This window comes from Apodemus sylvaticus, chromosome 15, assembly GCF_947179515.1.
Source record: "Apodemus sylvaticus chromosome 15, mApoSyl1.1, whole genome shotgun sequence".
Lineage (NCBI taxonomy): Eukaryota > Metazoa > Chordata > Mammalia > Rodentia > Muridae > Apodemus > Apodemus sylvaticus.
In genome coordinates, this window is record NC_067486.1 from 83,503,081 (window position 1) to 83,530,318 (window position 27,238).

A 27,238-nucleotide genomic window follows, 5' to 3' on the forward strand; every position below is an offset into this window, starting at 1 on the left:
CTGCACAGAGGGAACCCTGTCTTGAAACAAAACAAAACAACAACAACAACAACAACAAAACCCCTGTCACTTTTCCTTCTGGAATTACAACCTACACAAGTAAACCTGCTCTCTCAGTTCTTAACCAGTTCAATTGCCATGTGACTTGTAGTCATTTTTTTTTTCTGGTGTTAACCGCTCATACGATTGCTTATATTTGTGGATTTGTTATGGTTTTCATCAAATTGAAGAGTTATTCTTCATATCACTTAAACTTTGCTTGTTAAAGAAAATTTTTGGTTGTTAGTGTAGGGAAGAGGGCCAGTGTGCACACCTTTCCTGGGGCCTGGCTGGCAGGGTCCTGTGGGGCATGCTGCCTCCTTCCCTTCCTTCCCACTGAGCCATCTTGTTGGCTTCTTGCTTCCTTCCGGTCCTTTTCTTTCTGCTTCTTGGTTCTGATGCTCTACAGAGACGTCCCATCTCTGCACCGTGTTCGCCTCTCTTCGGTAGTAGGTTTGTCCTCTCCATAGTTTCCACATCTCGACGTCTTGTGTTTAGTTTGAGTTTCTTGAGCCCTTGCAGGATATTAGTGTTTAGAAATGCCTGTTTCTTCAGTCATGCATACCGTGTCATGTTATTGTCAAGAGTCCTTTTATTGAGGGCTGTAGAGATGGCTCAGTGGTTCAGAGTACTAGCTGCTCTTTCAGAAAACCCTGGGTTTGCTTCCTAGTCCCAGCATGCGGCTGACAGCAGTTGCATGGAGGCCAGCACCTCCCTCTGGCCTCTACAAGGTGTCATGCAGGCATGGAGTACACAGACATACATGCAGCCAAAACACCGTGTTCAAGGTGTTCATGAAATAAAATTTAAATTTAAAAAAGCAAAGTTAAGGGCCTGGAGAGATGTTATAGTGGTTAAGAGCACTGGTTTTTCTTGCAGAGGACCCAAGTTCAAAACTCCAGCTCCAAGGATCCAGTGACCTCTTCTGGCCTCCAGGGCACTGCATGCAAATGGTCCACAGCCATATACCCACACACAAAATAAAAATTAAAAATTAACTACAGTGGTGTAAGTTCTACACCCTAGTTGGGGGTACACCTTCCTTTTGATCCATTCCCTAGACATGTGAGGGCATATGTGAGCCTTTATGTGGGGATGAAACCCCCACCCCCTTTTTTTTTAAAGGAAAATTTCATTACATTTAAACTTTTTGTATGTTGGGTGTGTGTGTATGTGTGTGGTTGCACGAATGCCATGGTGCATATGTGGAGGTCAGGGAATGACTTGCAAGAGTCAGTTCTCTCCTTTTGTCTATGGGCTCCAGGGTTCGGTCAGACCCAGTCACCAGACTTGCCAAAGGCCACCTTACCTGCTCAGCCACCCACTGCTCCTCGTGGTCTTTGTCAAAAGATGAAGCCTTAAGTCCAGTTCCTAATCTTGGATAAAATTCTCTATCAAACGGCATTGGGGCCTTAGGAGATATCTCAGCAGTGAAGTGCTTTCTGTGTAAGCATGAGGGCCTGGGTTCGATACCCAGCACCCGTGATACACAGTTACTGTCTTGGGTGCTTGGGGAGGCAGAAACAGGCAATCCTGAGGCTTGCTGGCTAGCTTCACCCTAAACAGCCATCTCAGGCCAATGAGAAACCGTGTCTCCAAAAACAAAATGGACAGTGCCTGAGAAGAACACATAATCCAAACAGCAGCAGCAGCAGCCAGCCTGTGTGGGAAGTGAGGCAGTAGGGCTCAAGCTCGGGAGAGACTTGCCCTGAGTGCTGCTGTGTGCCTGGGCCAGGGCTCCAAAGGAAAGGGAAAGTCAACAGAAGGGAGGGTTCAGCGTGTGGCTCTAGTGTCGCTGCTGCCTCCTCTTGACACCTGTGTTTGGCTGAGTGTGTTTAGCACTTCTATCTTGTCAGAAACCTCTGCCAGCTTCACCACGCTCGAACACATCTTCTCATGTCACTGCCTCGGTAGGCTGGCTGCCTGCAGCATGCCGATAAAGTGAGGATGACAGCCGCAGCACCTCTGACAGCTGGTCTCCAGGTTCTGGAGCGGCCTGTCTGTTCACACATCACCTGATGAGCCTCTTCTAAGCCCTTTTTTCCTGCAGTGTTGTTACACCACACAGAACATACCAAAGTGTCGCCTTTCTAGGAAACCCTGTTCAAGTTCCACCTTTTAAGAAAGGTCCTCCAGAGTCCCTGGGCTAGAGATGGTTCTATCCTTCCCCTTATTTTGGCATGCCATTTAAATGTTCTGTATATTCTGATGCAAGGTTATAACCGTTTCCCTCTATTTTGGGAGCCAGCTCAGACCCTGCTGAGGAAGCAGTCATGGGCAGCCCACTGAGCTGCTGGACTGCTTTCCCAGGGCCACAGTGGTGTGAGCAGAGCGCTTCCCTTGTACAGTTCTGCTTCTGTGCAATTCCTCAACAGCCTGTTACCCTTTGTTCCACAGAGCTTCGGTGCAACCCTGAGCAGTTCGAGTGTCACAGTGGTACCATCCAGTGCATACCCCTCCCTTGGCAGTGTGACGGTTGGCCCACGTGTGAAGATAAGAGTGATGAAGTTGACTGTCCAGGTGAGCATGCGGGTCCACCTGTCTCTTTGCTGTCGTCTCCCACAGGGATGGAGCGTGACCAGGCAATCCGTGTGGTCTGTGCACATTGGAAGGGTGGTATGAGTTGACCCATTCTTAGCTTTTTAAAAAGTGTTGGCCGTGGGCTGATTGTGGAACTCATGAGTTAGCAGCACTGGGGATTTGAGGTACTATTAGCCCTGGACTCACAGAACCTTGGAGGGGTCGTGTGTGTGCTCACTGGCTCTGGGTATCAGTGCCTTCTGAGCTTGACAAGTGTAAACTGTAAACTAGCGCTGCCCTTATTTCCCTGGCCCAGGCTTTCTCTAGTGACATGGCACTTGGGGTTTTTCTTGGCCAGTTATAAGCTCCTAAAGACATAGCCTTGTTTCTACCTCAGCACCCAGATGAATTTAAAGCACTGAGTAATAACATCCATCCCATCCCCAGGTTGAGCCTTGTGATGGCCGCAGGGTCAGAGTGCCCTTCATGTCTGTGTGGGATTGCTGACACTGATCTGCACATGCACACGCTGACTCGGGGTCCTTCAGGGTTCCGATGAAGCCTGTCATCAGAAGGCATGTCATGGAATAGTAATTTTCTCAGTGAGAAATTACTCCACACACTTACAGATGAAGGGAAGCTCTTTACCTGGTCGCCCTTATCAGCTGGTCTAATGCCCGAGTAACAGTCAGCTCCCAGTCAGCTCCAAAATGAAGAAGATGTCATTGACTTATATACACCTCAGGCTCATGCAGTCCACATAACACTGGTGTCCTTAAATCTCTTTTAGGTCCTGGCCCCAAGCCACACATGGAATATTTTAACAGAGACAGGAGACTGCAAATCTGGGCAGATAGGTTTACATAGCGAAGATATTATTTATTACCAGAATTATTTAAGTACACCGGTGTGTTCTGTTTTAAATAATTATTACCCAGAGTCATCTTGCCCACCTGACAGAATTATGTTTTTCCTGATAAGAGCACAGGGGACTTTATGGCAGGCCTGGACTTAATGATGGTTGTGATCCTGTTGCAGGGATCTTTGTAGGAAAAACACTCTGATATGAGTGAACATGAATAAGAGGAAGTGTCCGTCACCTATATGGGTCCAGTGTATATTCTCAGCTTCTCCTCGAAAGCCACAAGGTGGGGCAAGCAATCCAGAACATCACACAGAAGTATAGATGACATCAGGCGGTTAAGAGCAACAGCCATCACATTAGCAGTTTCTCCTGGACATTCTGTTCAGGAGACAAGTGAAATCATGCTTGGCAAGTCGGCAGTGCAGCAGTGCTTAAGTAACTCACCAAGTCAGCATCTAACGGTTAGTCTGCTCTGCTTAATTCCACTTGAACTTTGTACCCACCGGCGGAGCTGACTGCTAGAGGTATAGCTCTTTTGCCTAGATTTATTTTATTTGTGTGTGTGTGTATGTGCATGTGCGAGCGCACTTCTGGATCACAGAAAAGGGAATTAATCTTTTGGAGCTAGAGTTATAGGCAATTGTGCGCTGCCTAATGTGGATGGACGCTGGGAAGTGCTCTTAATCCCTGAGCTTCTGTCCAGCCCCTAGAGGTGTGTCTTCAATGTGTAACTCAGGGCACAATGGCTGGTCCTAAGTTAGAGCTGTCCCCAGTGACGACCTAAGAGGTATTCAGGCCTACTGAAGATACAGTTATATCCTAGCATCCTAAACTCTCAAATCTCTTAACAGGCCTGGTAGCATACTGCTTTTCTTGGGGTACTTTGGAGGCACTGCCCCTTTGGCTAACTTCCACTTGGGGAACTCAATGTCTCCTAAGCAAATCTATTAGTAAGTCCTTTAGAATACCAATTCTATCAATTTGATCAGTCATACTACAACTCAAGAATCACAATCTTAAGCTGTGTGTGGTGGTGCAGACCTTTGATCCCAGGACCTGGGAGGCAGAAAAAGGTAAATCTCTTGAGTTTGAGGCCAACCTGGTCTACATAGTTAAGAAATTGTCAAAAAAAAAAATTTGTACCCTGAGACTGGTTGAGAGCCCTTTACTGTCTGGCGGAGCTCTTCCTTGCCGAGCGTTTAGCCACTGATGTCTATATCAGCTGATGTGCTTCCTGTGTCCATCCTTGTAACTCCGAGATGCTTGTGTCCTGGTTTTCTTGGAATTTTCTTTGTTCTGTGCCTGCCTTCCTTCAAGACTTGTCTCAAATGCCAGCTGCCACACTGAAAATGTTCCTTTGTCCCTCTGGCTGAATCACCTGATCTGTCTTCTTAGCACATCTAGAACTGCTGGTTAATTCTCACTGTTAAGGGGCCCATTTTGCATTTCTCCTTCAAGACCACAAGCTCAAAGGATGTGGAGTCTTTTTTCTCTCTGGATGGGCCCTAACCTTGAGGTCTTTTTCTCCATGGATGGGTCCTAAACTGAGGTAGCAAAGGTGTACTGTAGCTCCTAGGGGCCAAGGGTGGTACAGCCTGGGCCAGCCTGAAGGGTTTCTTGTTTGTTTGTTTCCCTAAGATAGGGTTTCCCTGTGTAGCCCTGGCTGTCTCAGAACTTGCTCTGTAGACCAGGCTGGCCTTGAACTCAGAAGCTCACTTGCTGCCACCCCCCACCCCCATACACACATCGACTTCCCAGCACTTGACACCCAGTGCTGGTGAGGACCAGTGAGGCCACACTGGAAGCCTCCCACTGTAAGATTGCTGAGAGAATGAGGCCCACAGGGATGGCCTTTTGGAGAACTGTGAACGATCAAATGATTCTTGGTTTCCTTCAAATGAAATAAGCTTATTGCTGCTCTGAAGCCTGTACACTTACTTACACAGAGCCCCAGAGACACTGCTCCAGACTGTGCACTTACACAGAGCCCCAGAGACACTGCTCCAGACTGTGCACTTACACAGAGCCCCAGAGACACTGCTCCAGACTGTGCACTCACACAGAGCCCCAGAGACACTGCTCCAGACTGTGCACTCACACAGAGCCCCAGAGACACTGCTCCAGACTGTGCACTTACACAGAGCCCCAGAGACACTGCTCCAGACTGTGCACTCACACAGAGCCTCAGAGACACTGCTCCAGACTGTGCACTTACACAGAGCCCCAGAGACACTGCTCCAGACTGTGCACTTACACAGAGCCTCAGAGGCACTGCTCCAGACTGTGCACTTACACAGAGCCCCAGAGACACTGCTCCAGACTGTGCACTTACACAGAGCCTCAGAGACACTGCTCCAGACTGTGCACTCACACAGAGCCCCAGAGACACTGCTCCAGACTGTGCACTCACACAGAGCCCCAGAGACACTGCTCCAGACTGTGCACTTACACAGAGCCTCAGAGGCACTGCTCCAGACTGTGCAAGCAGAGACTAGGTCTCACTTCCCTCTCAGGCCCCGTGGCCTGCCACAGAGGAGGATTCGGCTCCTCGCTTTTGTGGATTGCTGTGCTTTTCAGACGTCTAATGCAGTGGAGTAGTCTTTTGCTGCTCTGAGCATGACAGGTAGGCGTGGTGTCTGGAGGACTGAGGACTGAGCCGCAGTAGGACTTACCTCTCTTGGCCTTATCTCAGTGTTGGTACTTGTAGTGGACTGCCAGGTCACAGGCTGTGTGGGAGCAGATTCATTCTTATTTCTGAGGAATTTATGAAAACACACAGGAACAATATGATAGCTTATCTTACTTCCTTAATAGCTGCTGAAATTTTATTACTTTTTCTAGTTTTTTGGTTTTTTTTAACTTTAAAAATAACTGTCCACCGTGACTCATGCCTGTAATCCTAGCACCCAGGAAGCTGAAGCAATAAGAGTTCCCCAAGTGTGAGGACAACCAGGGCTACATGGAGGCTGGGAGATCCTTTCACAGGAGAAGCAGAGGGTTAGTGGGTAACCACTTGTGTTCTAAAAGCTGTGGTCTTCCTACACAGTGTACAAATGGAAAAGCCCCAGCCATTCTCAGTGAGGCCACTGGTGTGTGAACACGAGATGTTCTTGACTTGGCCGCACCATATTATTCCATTGCCCTACCCTCCAAAGGCAAGTCTAAAGAGTGCATATAGATACAGAGAAAGTGGGGGCAGCCAGACAGGAGTGACTGCAGCCTTTGTCTTGTTACCGCTTTGTTTTTATTTTGAGACAAATAATGTAGCCCAAGGTGGCCTAAAACTCAAGATGGAAGCCAAGTCCACGCTTCCTCTCAAAGGCTGACATCACAGAAAGGACGCGCTTCAGCTTCACAGGTTTTGAAATGGAAATAGGTGGCATGCTTACGCAGTGTGTCCTTTGACTCTAGGAGGTGCTGGCAAGGGGAGGCAGAGGCCCCCTTCCCTGTCCTCGTGTGCGAACATCAGCTTGTTTGGGACACACTTGCTATGACCACCAGCTGCTGTAGGGCTAAGAGCACCTCTGATGTTAGCTCCAGTCTCCTGCAGACAGCGTTCAGGATTGGCTGTGGAGGTGTCTGCTTGACTCCTTTTGCTTTGCTTCCAGCTTTGGGCGTGTCTATTCTCTATAGTAAACAATGCCTGGGGTTCTGTGCAAATGGGGCTTCAAGTCTAAGGTGTGAGGAGGCGTCTGTCTCTTTAGATCATTCTGAAGGAGTAAGGAGCTGTGCCTGTAAGAAGCAAGCTTTACTTCAGAGTTGGTTAGGGAGGGGAGACACCAAATGGCCTGAGTAAGAGAGAAAATTTTACTGGCTATAGATAGATGCAAGACATGTGACACAGAATTATATCACAGAGCTGTGACAATTGGGAAAAAAATGAAATTGGATCCCTAACTCAAAACACAGAAAAATAACTGTTTAGAGTAAAGAAAAAATTTAAAGACAGTCTAAGTGAATATCAGCTTTGATAAGGAGGTTAAATTATCTTAAAAACAGCTGTTTTTGCTAGATTTACCTTTAATCTTCCCTATATTAAAAGACACTAATAAAAGCTGCACAGTGGTGGCACACACCTTTAATCCTAGCCCTTGGGAGGCAGAAGCAGGCAGATCTCTGAGTTCAAGGCCAGCCTAGTTTAGAGTGAATTCTAAGACAGCCAGGGCTACACAGAGAACCCCTGTCTTGAAAAACAAACAAACAAAAGGGCACTAATAAAAAATTGAAAGTATCAGCTATAAAACAGTAAAGTGGAAGCCAGGGAGATGACTCGGTAAAGTGTTTGCCGTACGAGCGAGCTTGAGAACCCAAGTTTGACCCCCAGATTGTGAGCTAAAGTTGTAATCCCAGCACTTGAGGGGTTCAGAAATAGGCACATCCCTAGGTGTATTGGCCAAATCAGCAACTATCAGGCCCCACTGAGTCTGTGCCAAAAAGACCACAGCTCCTAAGGACCAGCTCTTTCTCAGAAAAGTTACCAGTTACTGTTGTGTGTCATTTTAAACCCCACGCTAACTGCTTGCCTCTTCCCGAGAGCTCCTCCTGGGGTCTCTCGGCCTCTTGAGGCTGACTTCACTAGCCTCTAATGACCTCCCTGGCCTCCCTCAGCTCCCACGGCTAGCTAACACTTGCGTGATCACGCTACACCGACCATCCACCAACCACCAGTGAGCGCCACACGGCTGTGCTAGCTCTCTCTTGCCCACCTGAGTAGCCACGAATAGAAAACACCAGACAATATTTAAAATCAGCCAGATGCTACAACCGCTGGGAGCTGAGTCTATTGTCCTAAACTCATCAGCTATTCTATATTACAATTCATCTGGTGGTGAAGACTGCTATAATAGCCCCCAGGCCTACATGGTGTCCTTCTTCTCCGCTTCACAGCCTGGCCGGAAAGCCTTCTATGTTGTCTCCTCCTCTTTCTCCTGGGACCTGGAAAACCTGCCTCTGTATCTTCCCCTAGTGATTTACTTACCCAATCAAACAATTAGGGAATTTCCACCTACAAGTTAGAGTTAAACACAGAGCTATACAAGTTAGTACTCTAAAGGCTGGGTGGGAGACTGCTTGCACACCCGAGGCTGGCAGAAATTAAGTTGTCTGCAAAACTGAGTGTTGGAGGTGTGATAGCTTGGGACTCTCACCGTTGTTTGGTAAGGTGGAAACTGAGGAAAGCACTGGCGTGCTGCAGGAGGACCATGGCTCAGTGGCAGACGGTCCCTCCAAAGTTGCTCTTGGTCCTTCCCTGGTAGGAAACCAGGGACAGGAACGGGGAGGAGCGGGCGGTGTGAGGGAGCTCATCAGGTGAGCTTTTGTTCATTATTACATTTCCCTTGTGCTTAGAGCTTTCATTCTTTGGAATACTGATGTAGATTGTTATTTGAGGAGACAAACTTATGTTGCTCAGACTGGTTTCAAACTTTTAGGCTCACAAGCTCCTCCTGCCTTAGGTCCCAGTGTTGAACTCTAGACAAGTGCCTATAGATTTAAAGAACTGCAATAGGGACAGAGTGCGAACTGCCGGAACCCGACAGCAGCTGCAGCGTGAGCCTCCTGAAGAGAGCAATAAGAAATGCACTTTCCCCGCAGAGTCCCTGAAAATTAAGAGGTGACAGACTGGCAGGGACTGAGTTAGGACTGGTGAGAGTCTCAGCACTATTCCCTTCTCCATCCACTCTGCACAACTGACTCCTCCCACCAAAACATCATAGGTATGTTTTCTAGTCCTGTTCAATCCAGTGACAACAGCAAGTCCAAAGGAGACAGGTAGGAGACAGGACTGTTGGGAATGAAGATGTGAGGGGACCGTGCAGTCTGCAGCAGTCGGCAGCTACAACACACACCAGGGATTGGAAGCATGGTGGCTGGGCCTGTCCAGGGACTGCAAGCCGAAGGCCGTCTGCTCCTTTCACTGTTGCATTCTCTCTGTTGGAGTTGGGAGCCACGTGGGCACGCCTAGGGGAGAATTAAGAAGGATTATATCAGATCAGAAGAGTCTATCTGGAGATAAACAGGTCTGTCACTGGAATAGCCGTAAGAGAAGGCTCCCAGCTAAAAAGCTGTGCCTCAAGCCAGTGTCCACAGTCTGCTTACCTAGACTGTCTTCCTCTTAACCATGAAAAGCAGTCAGTACTTCTGGACTCTATGGCTGCTCAACAGACTTAACACAGCATTCTAAGCTAGGAGAGGCAGAGCATGATTACCTGAGGCAACTCTTCAGTGTGTGGAATAGTGGTTAATTCAGGATATCCTGTTGTATAACAGGATAGATACATGGAGCATTCGGGTCCTTGGAGAGAAGCCTGCCGTGCAGTGACCCTGCAGTGAGACCTTACCAGTTACTGACACCTTAACTCACAGAGTAAAGAAAACTTTAAAAATATGTTCTGGCAGGACAACGGTAGCACACATCTTTAATCCCAATGCTCGGGAGGCAGAGGCAGGTGGATCTCTGAGTTTGAGGCCAGGGCAGCCAGGGTTACACAGAGAAACCCTGTCTCAAAAACAAAAAGCTATACATATATACATATGTATATACATATACATACACATACACATACATGTATACATATATATCTTGACTTAATAAAATGGCAGTCTAGGAAATTCTAAGTCCTCACTCTCTGCCACAGAAACATTCCAAAGCAACTAGAGGCTGGACAAAGACTCTGTCCTCTCAGAAAGATTTAGCAGTCTCCATCTACCAAGAAGACACCTAGTCCAGATGAAACTGTGCTCAGCTGCTCAGATGCTTACATGCCCACCTCAGCTCTTGGGAAGGTGAAGCAGGATTGCCAGTTCAAAGCTTTCCTGACTATAGAGCAAGACCTTGTCTCAAAAACAAACAAGCACAAGGACTAGCAGCATAGCTGAGTTGGTAGACTGTTTGACCCCAGCGTTGTGTGAATAGAGATGGTTGGACCTGCCTGGAGTCCCAACACTGGGAAGGTAGAGGCAAGAGGATCAAAGGTTAAGGCTATGCTTGGCTACATAGTTTAGACCAATCTGACCTGACTCTTAAGTTTTGCTCTGGGATACATGCATGTATACATGCTGAGACAAGGTCTCTATGTAGGGGGGAATGAGCTATGTACACCAGGCTAGCCCTGGACTCACAGAGATCCACCTGCCTCTGCCTCCTGCGTGCTGGGACTAAAGGTGCACAGCAGCATGCCCAGCTCAATATTGTCTTTATTTGTGTTTATGCCACATGGTTCCCAGTGTCCACCTCAGCCTTGTGTAGTGTCCCTAGCTGGACAGCTCCCTGAGAAGCTGCTGCCGCTTTCTCCTGATGATGTGAGGTGGCAGGTGAGAAGGCTGCGCCCAATGGAGTGTAGGAGTTCTGAAAATGAAGGGGGCTGCACACCTGCAGGGGCAGGGGCAGGGGCTGTGCAGTGGGGCAGAGGCAGGTAGAGCTCTGAGTTCGAGGCCAGCCTGGTCTAGGACAGCCGGGGCCACAACAGAGAAACCCTGTCTCAGACACACACACACACACCCTATGGATTGTGACTCTTTTGGCAAACCTCTGTCTCCAAAAATATTTACAACAGTAGCGAAATTACAGTTGTGAGGTAGCAATAAAAAAATAATTTTATAGTTAAGGTCACCACATGAGGAACTGTTAAAGGGTCACATTAGGAAGGTAGAGAGCTTCTGCCTGGGGGAGTCTTTCAAAAGGGATACGAATACATTTAAAAGTAGTTTGTGTGAAGGGCTGAAGAGATGGCTCAGCAGTTAAGAGCACTAACTGTTCTTCCAGAGGTCCTGAGTTCAAATCCCAGCAACCACATGGTGGTTCACAGAGGTCCTGAGTTCAAATCTCAGCAACCACATGGTGGTTCACAACCATCTGTAATGATATCTGATGGCCTCTTCTAGTGTCTGAAGAGAGCAACAGTATACTTACAGGGGGGGGGGGGGGGGAGGCATGTAGAAATTAGGAAAAGCACTGGCAAGACCATGAACAAGGAGCTATGAGAAGACTTTAACAAAAGTCATCTCACATTGATTGAAGCTCCCAGCAGCCCTGCTAAGTACTTACCCTTCTCTAGCACAGGGCAGGGCTTCAAAGATCAGGAGAGACGGGCGCCTTTACACAGACAAAGAAGGGCCATGGCCGTCTCTGCAGAAAAACAGAGACCTCTTTTTTTTTTTCTTTCGAGACAGGGTCTCTCTGTGTAGCCCTGGCTGTCCTGGAACTCACTCTGTAGACCAGGCTGGCCTCAAATTCAGAAATCTGCCTGCCTCTGCCTCTTCCTCCCAAGTGCTGGGATTAAAGGCATGTGCCACCACTGCCCGGCTTCCCCTTTTTATTTTCATGGCGCTTTTATATAAGAAATACAGACTTTAAAATAATAGCTTAAATGTATGTTGAAGGAACTAAAGGAGACTATGGACAAAGCCCTAAAACAAGCGAGGAAGTGGGAAGCAGGCTTGAGGCTGTTGCTCTGTGGCAGTGTGCTGGCCCGGCATGGGTTTTTGCCTCCCGTGAAACTGACAAAAGTGAGAAATCCCAGACCACATTGTCTGCTCAACACATGTGATCTCAGTATTTAGGAGACCAAGACAGCCCATATTACAGAGCGAGACTATCTCAAACAGAAACCTTTTCCCCCAGGAACATGGAGGTGACACTCAGGCACAGTCCTAAGAGTCATAGGCCCTCTGTAAACGCTTGAGAAAACAGGGCAGTTAGATGACAACCCCTTGGCCACCCTGCAGGGCAGAAGAGTTCTGTCTCGGGTTTGGCAACCCAAGAGCCGAGTGTTTGCACAGTGCTCAGCCAGCCGTAAGCCCTTGGCGGAACTGAAGTGCACTTGAGAAGTTGCACAGGTTCCAAGAGCTCACGGGAAGGACACTGGCAAGAGCTGCTTAGAAATGTGGCCAGCAAAAAAAAAAAAAGAAAGAAAGAAATGTGGCCAGCATGCGCTCAGCACCTAGGGAAATCCTGTTTGAGACTTCGCTATCATGCAGAGGGAAGCTGGGAGGGAAGAACGGCTGCAGGAAATCTATCGCAGAAAAGTGGGAAGAAGGCTGAGAAGGAAGGGGAGAGGCGAGGGGATTGACAAGCAGGCCAGTAGGTTTCCATGGGCTGCTTCCTCTTTGTGTAACACCCAGTCTCTAGGAGACCAGTCCTGGGCTCCTTTCCTTCCCTCTCTCCTCCTCCCTCCCCCTTCCTCTTACCCGTCTCTCTCCTGGCTCCTTGCTTTTACCAGAACGCAGTGGGACTGTTCTCTCAGGTATTTCCTCCTCATGGTAGTCTACCTGTGCTGCGCCTCCCTCGCCCTCCCACCTACTTTATTGCCCCTATAGTTTCTCCCCTGCTGTCATCTCTGCGTTCCATCACACCAGTACTGATCACCAGTCGTGTTGTGTGTGTGTGGGGGGCATTCTTTTTGCTTTTCTTTCCACTCATGTCCGTAGTGACATATAAATACACACAGTATTAATAGTATCTCAAATTAGGACTTAAGGGATGATTATTTGGGGAGGAGTTGTTGCTCAGTGTATGTGCATGCATGTGTGTGTATGTGTCTGTCTGTCTATGTGTTATTTGTCTGTTTTTGTGGGTTTGTATGCAGGTTTTTTTTAGAGAGTGATGACTTTGTAGTTGACTATTTTCATAGAGGGTTTATCCCTGTGCATAGACTGTTAGTTGTTCCAGATAGATTCTGCTAATGTAGGAGGAGTGCTAATGGAGCCTCAGACTCTGAACACCAGGAGAGCAAAAGCAATACTTCAACTCCTATTACTTCCTAGTTTTTCCTTAAGAAAGGTGACAAAATAAAAGTTTAACCAGTAACCTAATTCCTGATTCCAACCCCAACATAAGTAGAATGAAGGTTCACAAAATGGCTCAGCAGGTAAGTGCTTGCCACTGATCTGACAGCCTGAGTTTAATCCCCAGATCCAGGGATAAAGAAAACTGAATCCTGAAAAGTTGTCCTCTGACCTACACACAATAAAACTTTAAAAGAAAGCACAAATGCCCCTACAACACATCTCATCTAAAATGCACAATCCTTGAATCAAATACCCCAGTAACAGGGACTTAGATGAATTTCCAAAGAACTCAAAAGTGTGATGAAACTTTTCAAGAAACTAAAGAGTAAATTCAAGGAGACAAAGATGAACGAAACAAGGAAGTCAGAGCCACACTGAAAAGATAACCACATAGGCAGATGACAAGCGCAGGGGCGCGAGAGGGAGGAGGGAGAGAGAAAGAGAGAGGAGAGCAAGGGCAAACAGACCGTCAGGGCTTGGGGGGAGGTGCGCACGCCTCTTGGAACCTTAGGGAGAGCTTAAATACACACAAACGGCGCGTGCAGGGAACACTGAGAAAGCCTTGTCTACAAACCATGGGTGTAGCTGGAGAAGAAGGCCATGCCAGAAACAGAAAATATTTTTAGTACAAACAGCAGAAAATGTCCCAAGTCTAGGAAAGTGAGCTCCGCCCCAGCATAGAAGGCAGATTGGAGGTGTGGCCTTGGTGGAGAGGGCACGATGCCAGGGGAATGCTTCGAAGTTTTAAAAGCTCGCCGGGCGGGCAGTGGTGGCGCACGCCTGTAATCCCAGCACTTGGGGAAGCAGAGGCAGGAGGATTTCTGAGTTTGAGGCCAGCCTGGTCTGCAGAGTGAGTTCCTGGACAGCCAGGGCTACACAGAGAACCCGTCTCAAAAAAAAAAAAAGGAAAAGCTCACTCCTTCGCAGTCAGCTTTTTTGTCTTTGTTTCTGGCTTATATTTCAAGTAGGCTATTGCCTACTACTCCAGCACCACGCCCACCCGCCTGCCCGCCCGCTGCTGCCATGCTCCCAGCTATGACGCCATAATCATGGACTCTAACTGTAAGCCCCAGATTAAATGCTCTCTTTTACAAGTTGCCTTGGTCATGGTGCCTTATCACAGCAGTAGGAGGGTAAGCAGACATCCCTGCCCCCTTTTCCCTCCTTTTTTCTATATGAAGAGGGAGCCCCTGGTCCCGTGCTCACTGGCTGCTGTACTACCACTGACCTCATCCCAGTACTTTTAAGGATTTGCATAGAAAAAACAGGAGACTTAAGAGACTTAAAGTCTCTCTTAATAATGGTTGATACATTTTAACTTTTAAACCTAGGCCCTTTAAATGGGGTCTTGTCCCTTACATGCACTCTTTGCACAGCCCGAGTTAGCCATTCCTGCTTCACAATCCTCAGCAAAGTGAAAGGTATGCTTCACCAGAAACCAGGTCGAATGTGACTCCTGATGTCACCCCCACCCCCCACCCCCAGCCAGGCCTTCCCAGCCCTGAGCTAGCGGCCTTTGGGCTCGGCGTTGGCTCACCACAAAGCTGTGCCCTGCCTGCTGCTGCTGCTGCTGCTGCTGAGCTCACAGATGCTTCCTTTGCTTTCAGAAGTGACTGGAGAGGCCCGTCCTTATGGGAAGGAAACTGTGGATCTGCGGCAGGGGCGGACCAGAGGCGGCGACCCCGCACACTTCCACACAGTGAATGTGGCTCAGCCTGTCCGCTTCAGCAGTAAGTTGCAGGCCTGCCCTAAGGCAACGTCGTCGCTGAAGTGTTTGTCAGCCCCCTTGAGTTTGAGGCCTTGCTCAGCCCCGGCTCTCTTCAGGCCGTTGCCGTTGCCGAGGGGATGGGTGTAAAGCAGCCCTGGAAGACGCTGGGGGGACGTGAGTGAGGCTGCACATTGGCCTGCCAAGGGCATCCAGCTTCCAAGTGGTAAAGGAGACTTGGTGCCCAGGCAGGTTCTAAAGCACAGTGCTGCCTTCAGAGGAGTAATACTGACTGAGCATTCTCCCTTTCTTAGGGATTAGTGCATGCAGAGTCCATGACCCTGAACTCCTGGTGGAGTGTAAGAAAGCTGAAGATGTGCAAAGCACAGTCAGCATCCCTCCTCCCAGCAGACATGCGGAGGGGATGGCCCCCTTCCGCACCACAATGCCAGACCGTTAGCAGGAAAGCGCTCAATGTGCCTGTTTAGTGGGCACAGACAGGGAGCTGCTTTCCAGTCTCTGTGAGCTCTTAGCTCATAGCCTCAGCACGGGAGAGCCACTTTACAGACTCAGCTACTGCCCGTCGTCTGTGCTGACTGACCGTCAGCAGTCCAAGGGCTTGGCCCCCAACCTACAGTAACTGCCTAAGGCCAGCACAGTCTGCCAGCGAGGGCCCTGGAAGGTTAGCCACCCTGCAGGCTCCCAACACACCTCAGAGCTCCTGCCCTTACATGGAGCTGTAGTCGTTGGTCGGCGTGAGACTGAGTGAATGTGGGACTGTGGAAGCAGGTGTGAGAAACTTGAATTAAATGCTGCCCCATCCCTACCCTCAGGAGTGTGTCCTGTGTATATCGAGCCATACTATGTCTTCTGAGAGGCTGCTAGTCCCCATGCATTCCCCGTGCTTGCCTAAGGAGTGGAACGTGAGCACAGTGCTCTCCAGCTTGCGGCCCATGCGCACAGTACTGTGTCGCATGCCTCGGATGGGGTCCCTTTGCCATCCCTTCCTCTGACTCCAAGTCTTTGTTAATAACTCAGTCACACATACTTGGAAGCTGAACATGAGAATTTGTTGGCTGTTCCAGGAGCCTTGGGTTTGTGACAAATATCCACACTGTAGCTCACAACCATCTGTAACTTCTAATTCAGGGATCTGACGCCCTCTTCTGGCCCCTGCAGGCCTGGAATGCACATGCTATACAGATACATGTAGGTAAAACACCCACACTCATAAGATGAAAATTAAAACACAAGTGCTAGTTCGCCAAGGTGATTCTGAAGTGTAGCTGTTGTTGATACAGCACATGTAATTCCACTTTTGAAATCATGATCCTAATTTGGGGGACAACTCCCCTTCCTTTCTTCATGCTTCCTAGGGAAATGCCCGAGCGGGTGGCACCACTATGAAGGCACAGCCAGCTGCTACCGGGTCTACCTCAGTGGGGAGAACTACTGGGACGCCGCCCAGACCTGCCAGCGTGTGAATGGCTCGCTCGCCACCTTCTCCACTGACCAAGAGCTGCGCTTTGTCCTAGCCCAGGAATGGGACCAGCCCGAGCGGAGCTTCGGCTGGAAAGACCAGCGCAAGTGAGTCCTGGTCAGAGTCCTCACCACTGTGCACTCACCAGCAGCCCACCCTGGAGGAAGGTGATCCCCTCAGGACAAGCAGGAGAGTTTGATATCAAGGTGGAAGTTGGGGGGCTTATAAAGAAAGGAGGAGGACAGGGCCTTGTTGATCTCCCCTGTGGATACAGCCGCAGTTGGTACTGTGGCCAGAGTGTACTAGCTTGCATCCCAAAGGGCTGCTCTGTGTGGGGCTCTGAGCATAAGAAGGACACACAGGCAGTAGGACTGTCGCCTCTGCCGCCTGTGTCCTGGGGCCCTGCTGAGTCCTCCCTTTCAGAAACCGTAGGCTTCCAAGTGCATGCACACGTGACGTTGATGGGTGCAGAGGCGTGTGCCAGGCACATCTCAGGCCATCTGCAGAGCCTGCCCCCGAGGAGACAGGCCTGCTCATCTAGGGGAGACAGAAAATGGCAGCCATCTTAAAGGCTCAGTAGTCCTCACTGCGTTGCTTTCAGAAAGCTGCACCGTGTGCCCTATCCGTGCTGGGGGGGTAGAAGGTAGAAAGGTAGCCAGGTGCCTCCCCTTCTCTAGAAGGAAGCACAGTGCTTTGGGTCCAAACAATAGCCAGTGTTCATTGTCGGTCACCTGCTGCCTCCTGACATTGGCACAGCTGTCATTCTGCCAGGGGACCATGGTGATCTAAGAAGCAAGTGGCCAGAGACCATTTCAAGATAAACTTCAGTTATGTCATGTATGGTAAACCAGCTCCTTATGGGGCTGAGCCAGTAGAGTTAAAATTCTAGTCTACCCCAGAATGAAGAACTCATTATGGTGCAAGAGTAGAGTGCTTGCCTTGCAAACTTGAACCCCTGGGACCAGAAAAAGGCAAAAGACCTCAGTACTCTTAAGTACATACATGTGTCCACATGTAGTCCCCAATGGCTGCTTTACCCCGGTCCTAAGGTTTTTCCTTCTGCCTTCTGCAGGCTCTGGGTTGGTTATCAGTATGTCATTACTGGCCGGAACCATTCCTTAGAAGGTCGCTGGGAAGTGGCATTCAAAGGTAAGTATCGTGGGTGTTAATTTTGAAACGAGGAATTGCGCTAACTCAGAAGATACCACTGGAGTCCCACTGCCTACGTCCGCGAAGTGGGACAAGGCATGTGGAAATGGGGCGTAGTTACAAAGAAGGCCCCTGGGATAGCTTGCCGCCCTGTGCTCAGGCCCTGTGGTCAGTCAAGCCCTGTGTTCCAGAACCTTCTCTGGAGCTGCAGCAGCCTCCACATCTTGGCAGCCCTCCAGCCCTGCAGTTGGTGTCCTGTTCACACTAGGACCTCCTTGAGGACTGTTTGTGACAATCCGCCAAAGGCTTGGCATGTCTGGCCTCACCTTTAGTCTCCCCCACAGGCTCCCCAGAAGTGTTCCTGCCCCCAGATCCCATCTTCGCCTCTGCCATGTCTGAGAATGACAATGTGTTCTGCGCCCAGCTTCAGTGTTTCCACTTTCCTACCCTGAGGCACCATGACCTCCACAGCTGGCACGCTGAGAGCTGCTCTGAGAAGTCTTCATTTCTGTGTAAAAGAAGTGAGTTCCTGGGGCAGCCTCCAGTAGGTGCCAACCTTATGGGGCTTTGAAGTAGAGCCACCACCTGGCCTCTAGCTCTGTGGCCCCAGCAACCATAGCAGAGTTCTTGACCCCTGGTTCCCTTTCCCCTGATAGGGACAGTTCTTGCTTTCTGGCTTCAGTGTTCTCAAGACGTTGAGTGAGAATACCGAGCTGAGGACTTGGGAAGCCTGTGGCCTGCGCTGTCAGGGCCTTAGTAACTGTTGAGCTAGGCATCCTCCTGTCTGGCCATGTGTGTGACCTCTCTTCCCCAGCATGTGGGATTAGGAGTCCCCCAGCCCTTTGCCAACATACCCACCCAAATATTACATCAAGGGTTCTACTGAGAGTGTAGACATACCAGGCCAAGCTAGGACTGGCCCTCCAGGCTGAAGGGCTGAGGAGCAGATTGGCCTTGACAGTGCTGACAGCTGCTGATCGTGGTTCCAGTTAGGGGTGTCCTCAGCTGTGCTGGCCTTCCCTTCCTTCCCCACTTGGTCACAGGCCTGTGCCAGGTATCTGGGCCTATTATGACCCTTGTCTGTCAGTTTGAGTCAGCTGCACCTCCGTGTCTGGGGTGTTCCCGGTCTCTCTGCCTCTGCTCTTCCGGCCCTTCTTCCCTTCCATGCTAATTTTAGGAGGTTTGGCTTTTTTTTTTTTTAAACTAGTTCTTTTCGTGTGGGATTCTCTTACACATCTGTCCATATAGTTTTGTGACTTTAGAATCTTACTCCTAGATTTCTCCACCTCTTCTTGCTGAGGTCTCCACTACTGTGTTGATGAGGTACTGAGGGTGCTTCAGAGGCTCAGCATCAAACGTGACGATGATTTATTTCTACAGGGTTTTCAAAGTGTCCCAGGGAATAAAGCAATCCTTTCTGCTCCTAATTGTCCAGGAGCATTCATGCCACAAGAGTGTCCTGTGTGTCACTAGACGGCCTCTGTGTTTTCTGGAGTTATGTGGGGTTTCCTTCCTTAATCATCTTATCACTTGGTTCATTTCCGGTTAGACTTTGTTTTGATCTAGGTTTTCTCTGTGTTGCCTGTGCTGATCCTGAGCACCTGGGCTCAAGAGCGCCTGTCCTCAGCCTCCTAAGTAGCTGGGAGCGCAGGCGCCTGCTGTCCTGTCTGATGTTTACCTATCCTTGTGGGTTTGTGTAGCTTACATTGCTGAAATTCATCTGTTGATACTTCGTTAAAAGTGAGCCAGGACTGGTGCGTTCCCAGTCTGTACTCTCCTTGGCTCATATTTCTGTTGTTTTCTAACTGAAGTTCAAGTTTATTGTTACAACTTTGTCTTCATAATTCAGATTGTAAAATGTGAAGACAATTAGCTTTCCTTTAGATAGAGATCTTGAGCTGGACCATGGCGGCATGGCCACTTTCTGGTGTATACAGACTTTAAGTTAGTTCATCGCCCTCCTTTGAGTTTTGATCACCTACTTTTGCTGAGTCCTCAGCAGCAAGCAGAAGAGACGCTGAGAGGCGGCTGCTTCCCGCTCGTTCTGCTGCTGTCTGTCCTGTGTTTCCTGCTACCATCTGCTGTGCTGTCTGAGGCCAAGGCTTCCCAGCAGGAGCTGAGAGCCCTCTGACCATCTACTGCCAGGCTCCCCTCAGGGTAGGGAGCTAGAAAGCTGAAGCCTCGGCAGAAGAAGAGCAGGCTGGCCAGCTCCGCCTCCCAGGCCGGGATTGGCTTTTCTGTCAGCTTTTATAGTCATTGCAGTATGCAAATTGGGAAGCAGTTCCATGCCATTCTTTAAATCTATACACCTTGAAGGTAATCTTATCTTTGAGTGTTTGATACCCAAGACCTTATAGGACCGACCGTCTGCACTGGACAAGGGGGAGAGAGCAGGAGTGACCTCAGGTAACTTATTAGACTCAGGTGAAGTTCACAGAGTATAATGGATTTCCTCGTGCCCTCTGAGACACGCCTGTGCGTGTCTTACCACTGAGAACCGACACTCTTACATAAGCATAGTACGTTTTCAACCTCAGGACATGTCATTTGACTGTACCCTCATGAACAGTGCATTGGTCCAGCTTTGTCCATGGTTCGAATGATGGTTCTAGTTCCTTTTAGAGCTAATTTTTTCCAGTCTCTGATTGCAGCCCAGAATCATGCATGGCATCTTCCTCCCGTGTCCTCCTGTGTCCACCTCCACTGGTGCGCCAGGTGTGCTCCATAGCCTCTGAAGGGCAGCTCGCTTCCCCTGTGCCTTCACTCTTGGAGTCCGCTTGCTCTCTGCATTTCTTGCCTAACATTCCCATCTGTGGTGCTCTGAAGGAGGACGGCCCATGGGCTCAGCTGAGTGCTCAGTCACCAGGAGTGACACTACTGAAAGGAACAGAAGACCCAAGAGGTGTGGCCTTGTTGGTAAAAGTCTGTCCTAGGGGTGGGCCTTGAGGTTTCAAAAGCTGAGGCTCCTGTCTGTCTGTCTGTGCGCCTTGCCCCATCATGAGTCAGGATGCAGCTCTAGTGCCATGCATGCTGCCATGATAATAGACCAGGCTCTGAAACTGTAAGCAAGCCCCCATTAGATGGTTTCTCTTATGAGAGTTGCCATATGTATATATGTATATATATATATAATTATTTTTTTTAAAAAAATTAGCCTATAGCTAAAAAAATCTGTCACAAGGTAGCTATGAGGCCTAACACATTTGTAGCTGATGTCAAATGTTTAGATGTTCCTGTTAGATTTTCAGTATTTTCACTGTAATGTACCCATTTGTGATTTTTTTTTTTTTTTTGTCTTTAATCCTTTTGGAGTTTGTTGGGTATTCTGAATGTAAGGTTGTGTTTCTTACTGGACTGGAGAAGTTTTCCGTCACCGTCTTTTAGAGCACTCTGCCCCCTCTCTCCTCTTGGAACTGTGTCTGACACGGCAATGCTTAACCTTCTTGGGATGCTTAATGGTTCCCATGGTTCTGAGGACTCTGTTTCTTTCTCTTGTTCTTTTCTCACTGTTGGAGCAGAGAATGATCTCTGCCTTTCTTCTCCTGAACACGATGGCTATGTGAGGAGGGATGACCCCGATTCTAACTGAGAGCTGTCAGATTTCTAAAGTCTCTTCAGACTCCTCGCCATTTGGAGAGGAGCGAGCTTCGCATGTGGTTTCCTTCCCTCTGCCCATTCCCTGCGCACCAGCCACGGCTGCTGGCTGGCGGAAGGGGCTGCTTGTCCTCCCTGCTCTAGTTTCCCAGGTCACTGTGCACTTTACTACACGGCTATCATTGAGGGGACCATCTTGTCAGGCAGTGAGTGCCTAGAGACTCATTCTGAACACATTCCAATTTTAAATAGTTAATATCCATAGCACTTAGAAATAATCATAAGTGAACCAAATGCTTCTCCGGGGACCTTTGCCTTGAAACCTGCCGCTCCTGTTCTGAGGCAGTGGGCTCCATCTGTCTTGGCTAGTTGTGCTTTCCCCAGACTGTGGTGTCCACCTCAGGTCCATGGTATGCCCACAGGGGGGACTGCATGGAAGAGCCGGCCCACTCCTCAGTTAGTTACCCTGCTCTCTCTCTCTAAAGGTGCAAGGGGGGGGGATGGGGCTCAGTGCTGCTGGTAACACATCTGTGTGCATGCGCCCTTTGCAGGTCAGACGTGTGTTGATATCAAAGACAATGTGGTGGATGAAGGGTTCTACTTCACTCCCAAGGGAGATGACCCATGCTTGAGCTGCACCTGCCATCGAGGGGAGCCTGAGATGTGTGTCGCTGCCCTGTGTGAGCGGCCCCAGGGGTGTCAGCAGTACCGCAAGGACCCCAAGGAGTGCTGCAAGTTCATGTGCCTGGACCCAGGTGAGACAGCCACCCCTTGGCCAAAGCAGTGATGAGGATTTTCAAGAGCTTGTTGTTTATGACACAGCAGTGCTGGCAGCATGTACTGATAGAGTTGGCTCGGGGGCCCGGTGGGCATCGGTGACATGCCCCAGTGACTGCCACCCCTCATGTTACCTGCTTCTCACTCTAAGGTAATCCTTACCAATAAACTTGAATCTCAACATGGCTGACTGTTTATAGTTCAGCTTGGCAGCTTCAGACCTGTCTTTCACTTCCTAAGAGTAAGAACTAAACTTGAAATCAATGTATGCATTTGAGTTCTTCCTCGTGTTATGGTGAGATGTGGAAAGTTGTGAAATAAATAGTCCTTGCTTATAGTCATCCATATTTTAAGGATTTTATGCTAGTATTAAGATAAAACTCTTCACCACTAGGTGGAGCTCTTGAGGTGCACGCTGCATAGTCAGCTTTTCCGATAACTATCCTCCTACCTGCAACAAAACAACATTCATTGGGCTTGGATATTTACCTAGCAATGTAAAGCCCTGGATCTATATCCACTCCTGGAAGGAAGCCCAGAAGGTTTGAGTCCTGCTCAGAACACCACGTGGTGCCCTCCTTTGTGGTGCCTGAGACCCACTGACATCTCAGCATGAACTTGGGTCTCAGGAGTATGAATTAAAAGCATGAATTTCTTTTTTTTTTTCTTGAATGCCACTGTGTGAAAGTGATGTGGGTAGGCCCACAAAATAGCAGCTTGGGGAGGCATGAAGATTATGTCATCATTCTCCAGGCCTAACCCTGAGGAAAAGAGGCGCGATAGTGAGCACTGTCCCTGAGCACAGAGCCATCACTGTCTCTTCAGGAGGGGAGCGAAGTAGGAGAATAGAGCGGTCCTTTAGAGACTGTGTCTGAGGCTGCCCAGAAGCAGTCATTCCAGCACATGCACCATCAGACATGCAGTTTCTGCAGTACGTGCAGAGGCTGTGCTCCTGAAACACACCAGATGCAGAGAGCATGGGGTCAGGGAGGCTGACACGGGTCCTCTTCCTTTCCACACAGCAGTGGATATATCTGTCCAGTGTCATGAACATACCTCCACTAATTGGGTAGTCACAGAGTTTCCTGTAGAGTAGCCACATTGCTGCAATATTCCACCTTGTTAGCTGTGGGAGTCGAACTTGTGCGAGCTATGTCATCTAATACTGCTCTTTACCTTATAAGGAATTGAGGGTTCCACTCCTTAGAAATCTTCCAGTGCAGCCCTGCCACTGCTGGGCTCTGCAGAAACAACAGAGCAGACAGGCTGGCCCATCTTTGCTGTAGTTAGCCTAGCAAGCCTGCCTACGCCTGGGGACTTGTCAGCAGAGCGGCCCCTTGGTCCAGGACAGGCCCAGAGCCTCTGCAGGCACTGCCTGTGCTTCTGCAGCAGCTTAACTGGGGTCTGCCTTGCTGGGCCTCCCTACAGTCTCTTGTCTTTCTCATAGAGGAATTGAGCAAACCTGCCTCCTGGAATGGAGACAGTATGGAGTGAGTCTCAGCAATCGCCTTTAGTGTTCCCTTCAGTAATGCAAGGGGTCAGCATTTCCTCAAGGCCATCATGGTCATGGCAAGAGGAAGGGAAAAGTCAAAACATCACTTTTTTTATTTATTATTATTATTATTTTTTTTTTTTTTTTTGGTTTTTCGAGACAGGGCTAACATCACTCTTTTTAAATGATGTAATTACAGAGAAAGTCCTGGAGGATCTGCAGGAAAATTACTAGAACTAGTAATGTGTTTCATATGGTCTAGATGTAATATCAATACACAGAAATCCATTGTATTTCTGTATACTATCTATAAAAGTTAAACACTGAAAATTTAAAGAAGGTACCACTTAAAATAGCACCCAAAACGTTTCCTAAACGTCTGACTGTAAGCGCTGCTCACTGTCCATGCTGCCAGCATAGAACACTGGTGTAAAAACAAGAACAGACTTAAAACGAACCGTGTTCACGGACGCTAACTCCCCAGTGACCTGTAGATGCCAGCATACAGCTTCCCAGAGGCGGCTGCTGGCCTCTTAGGCTGACGTCAGGCTTGCAGAAGAAGCGGGAGAACACAGAGGGGTCTGTGGTGACAGACTCGCAGTGGGGACTACCGTGTGCTGTAGATAGGAACGAACAGCTGTGGTTGATGAATTAAAGGGCAGAAGCAAGCCCAGTGTGCTCAATTCCGATTTGATAACAAGGAAGAGAGACTCCGTAGAGAAGGCACACTTGGAGCAGACGGTGCTAGGACCGCCTGCTGGCTATGCAGGCCTTCGTGCTGTTCCTGCCACTCAGAAAGGAGCTCACAGCTCTCATTAGCTAGATCTGAAAATGTTACCTTATAAAATGTCTGTAACAAAGTAGGAGGAGAAACCTTTTGCCATGGGATAGTGAAACATTTAAATACAAGCCTGACCCTTAAAAAGGTTGCTAAGCTGGATGTCACTACACTTTCCACTTGCTGCTCTAAATACACTGACAGGAAAAGGCAACATGCCACGTACTTAAATTCTGTCAAGATCCTTCCCTTAGATATATGAAGAACTCTGGAGACTGGGAACACGACAGGTCGTACCGTGTCCGCCTAGCATGTACTCACAAGTCCTTGGGTTTGATCTCCAGCACTGCAAGCTAGATCGTGGCTGCCCAGGCCTGGAGCACAGAGGAGAGGTGGGGACTGTCCTGGGCTACACAGCATGTCCCAGGCCAGCTTGGGATGTGTAAGATTTTTATCTCAAAAACAAAACAAAACAGAAAAAATCCCCTAAAACCTCAATAATAAGAAAATGCAACTGTACTAAACGTCATTTATTTTGTACTTCACCAAAGAAGATATATAACTATATTGTGAAGGACCTGGAAAAAAAATCACTATCAGTCATATGGGAAACAAGTCTGTGTGGACTGGAAAAGAGTTAAACTCGACAGCACCAGGTCCTGGCGCGGAGTGGCTAACTGCCTCGTGTGTCCTTGGGACCTTTGACCTATGGTTTGTTTTGTGTACAGCTCTCTGCTTTGTACCTGATTGTAGGTGGCTTGGTCTTAGGAGATGTGCACTGAGACTGTGACTTCTCTCTGCTGCAGCTTAGGACACAGCTGCAGTGAAAAGCTTTGTGACCAATGGCCAGGGTGACTTTCCTTTAGAATCTCGGCTCAGCCCGTTTTGGAGGACACTGTAGCAGCTCTCCTCAGTGCAGGCTATTCTGTCGCTGTTAGACACACTTATCCTTCAGAAGGCCCCTGGCCCCTAAGATATGTCACAGCCCAGCTACCTCAGTCAACAGAAGTCTCTGTGTCCTTGCTTAGTGGCAGTTACAGCAGCATTTCACACAGTGACAGGTAGCCAGCCTATCTCTAGCAGAGAAGTGGCATCCGTCCGAGGGGACTTCGGAGCTGCGCTCCCCCTTGCATTTTCAGTGTTGTGTCAGTAGTCTCAATTTTGAAAAGTTTTCTTTTACCCTCTGTACTAAAAAGTCATCCAGAGCATTGCAAAGGCTACTGGGTGTAGGGGAGAAGCCCAGGCTAGCCCAAGCACTCAGAACATGTCTGCATTTGTCTATCTCCCACCACCCACCCCCGCCCGAGGCCCTTCAAGTTCCTTTTCTCAGAGCCGCTGGCTTCCTTCCTCCTCCCCCTCCTCATAGATGGTAGCAGCCTGTTTGACTCCATGGCTGGTGGACTGCGCCTGGTCGTCAGCTGTATCTCCTCTTTCCTCATCCTCTCGCTGCTGCTTTTCATGGTCCACCGGCTGCGCCAGCGGCGCCGGGAGCGCATCGAGTCCCTGATTGGAGCCAACTGTGAGTGCCCTCCAAGGGTCACAATAGTCACACAGGTCCCCCTGTCTGAGCTGTGTCCCTCTGTCGCCACACAACTGCTTTCCTGTGGCTGAACCCACCTTGGGGAGCCCGAGAAATGGGATACCTGAGAGAGTATACACGGGCTAGGCCCTCCCAGCCCTAACCAAGAGCGGCATCCCTGAACAGTCACCACGTGCTTCTCGTGATGAGCTACAAGTATGGAGTACGGGCTGCTCTCGAGATGGGGAGGCTCAGATACAGCAGCCACAGCAGCGGGCGCTCAGAAAATGTCTCAGTCAGAGGAGGGGCTCAGATAGAGCAGCCACAGCAGTGGGCGCCTCTCCTCCTCACTTAAATCTTCCTCCTTAGCACTAAGAGGGTTGGGAGGGTTGCTAGCAGCCACAAGGGATCCCACGTGCTTGGGGGAGGGGTCCCCATGTTTTCTAGGCCCTGGGCAGCATTTCTCCTGATCTGCCTTATGGTCACTTAAGCTCCTATAGTAGATGGACACCCAAAAGTGAGTTGGCCCTGGGGACTGTAGCAAAGCACGGTTCCTCCTGCAGTGCAGTGACAGGGCTGGAACAGGTTGCATCTAAGTGGGGTAAGGGCACTTTGGTTGGAGAGACCCAGGGATGGAAGGTTCTGGCCAAATCAGGGTCTTGTGATATGTCAGATGTGCCTGGCAAAGCGGGTAGCTGGTTCTAGGCAAGGGGCACTGGGATTGAGGCGTGGGAGCCAGCAGTCTGCTCCAAGTCACAGCTTCCCTCCCGTCTCTCTGTTTTGATGGCACAGTGCACCATTTCAACCTTGGCCGGAGGATCCCTGGCTTTGACTATGGTCCAGATGGCTTTGGCACAGGCCTCACTCCACTCCATCTTTCTGATGACGGGGAAGGTGGGACTTTCCATTTCCACGACCCTCCGCCTCCTTACACAGCTTACAAGTACCCAGACATGGACCAGCCGGATGATCCACCGCCACCCTATGAGGCTTCTATCAACCCAGACAGTGTGTTCTACGACCCTGCAGGTGCTGTTCACCCCAGGGAGAGGGAATCTGCAGTTGTTAAGGAACTGTCAGGAATTCAGGCTCAGGACCACAGGCTTTGCTGGGACCAGGGGATTCTCCTTTCTTTCTGGCTGCCTTCCCAAGATTGCCCCCACAGAAGGCGCTTGGTCCTGGCCTCCCTAGGGGTGTTGAGAGTTCTGGGGAGCCAGAGGACAGCAGCCTTCTCTTCCTCCTGTGAGCACCTGTTAGCGGTACAGCCCTCAGGACCTCAGGCCATTTTGTGAAGCAGTGGGGGCTGGGCAGTAGGGATTCTAAGGACAGAGCTGGTCCTGACCTGTTCAGGAGCTTGTTCCAAAGCATAAAGACACCATTGCACCAGTTCCCCCTGTTGTGTCAAGGCTGCTTTGAGGGTTGCTGCTCTCCCCTGACCAGGGGTGTCCAGTGCACTCAACCCTTGCTCCAGCCTGGTTTGTCAGGCAGGGTCCTGCCCTGCTCCTGTGTGGAGCATGCCTGGCTCCGAACAGGC

General features: G+C 49.4%; 1 protein-coding gene across 3 annotated transcripts in view; it reads left to right on the forward strand.

Moving 5' to 3' along the window:
• Positions 1-27,238, forward strand: part of Dgcr2 (DiGeorge syndrome critical region gene 2) — a 54,305-nt gene that overhangs the window by 24,030 nt on the left and 3,037 nt on the right. The window contains exons 2-9 of one of the 3 annotated variants that reach the window (XM_052157978.1): positions 2,437-2,559; positions 14,818-14,940; positions 16,283-16,502; positions 17,468-17,544; positions 17,889-18,065; positions 21,690-21,893; positions 25,552-25,704; positions 26,497-26,733. In XM_052157978.1, coding sequence (XP_052013938.1) covers positions 2,437-2,559; positions 14,818-14,940; positions 16,283-16,502; positions 17,468-17,544; positions 17,889-18,065; positions 21,690-21,893; positions 25,552-25,704; positions 26,497-26,733 — 1,314 coding nt within the window. The remainder of the gene's footprint in view (positions 1-2,436; positions 2,560-14,817; positions 14,941-16,282; positions 16,503-17,467; positions 17,545-17,888; positions 18,066-21,689; positions 21,894-25,551; positions 25,705-26,496; positions 26,734-27,238) is intronic. The other 2 variants (XM_052157979.1, XM_052157980.1) reach the window with 2 other exon arrangements.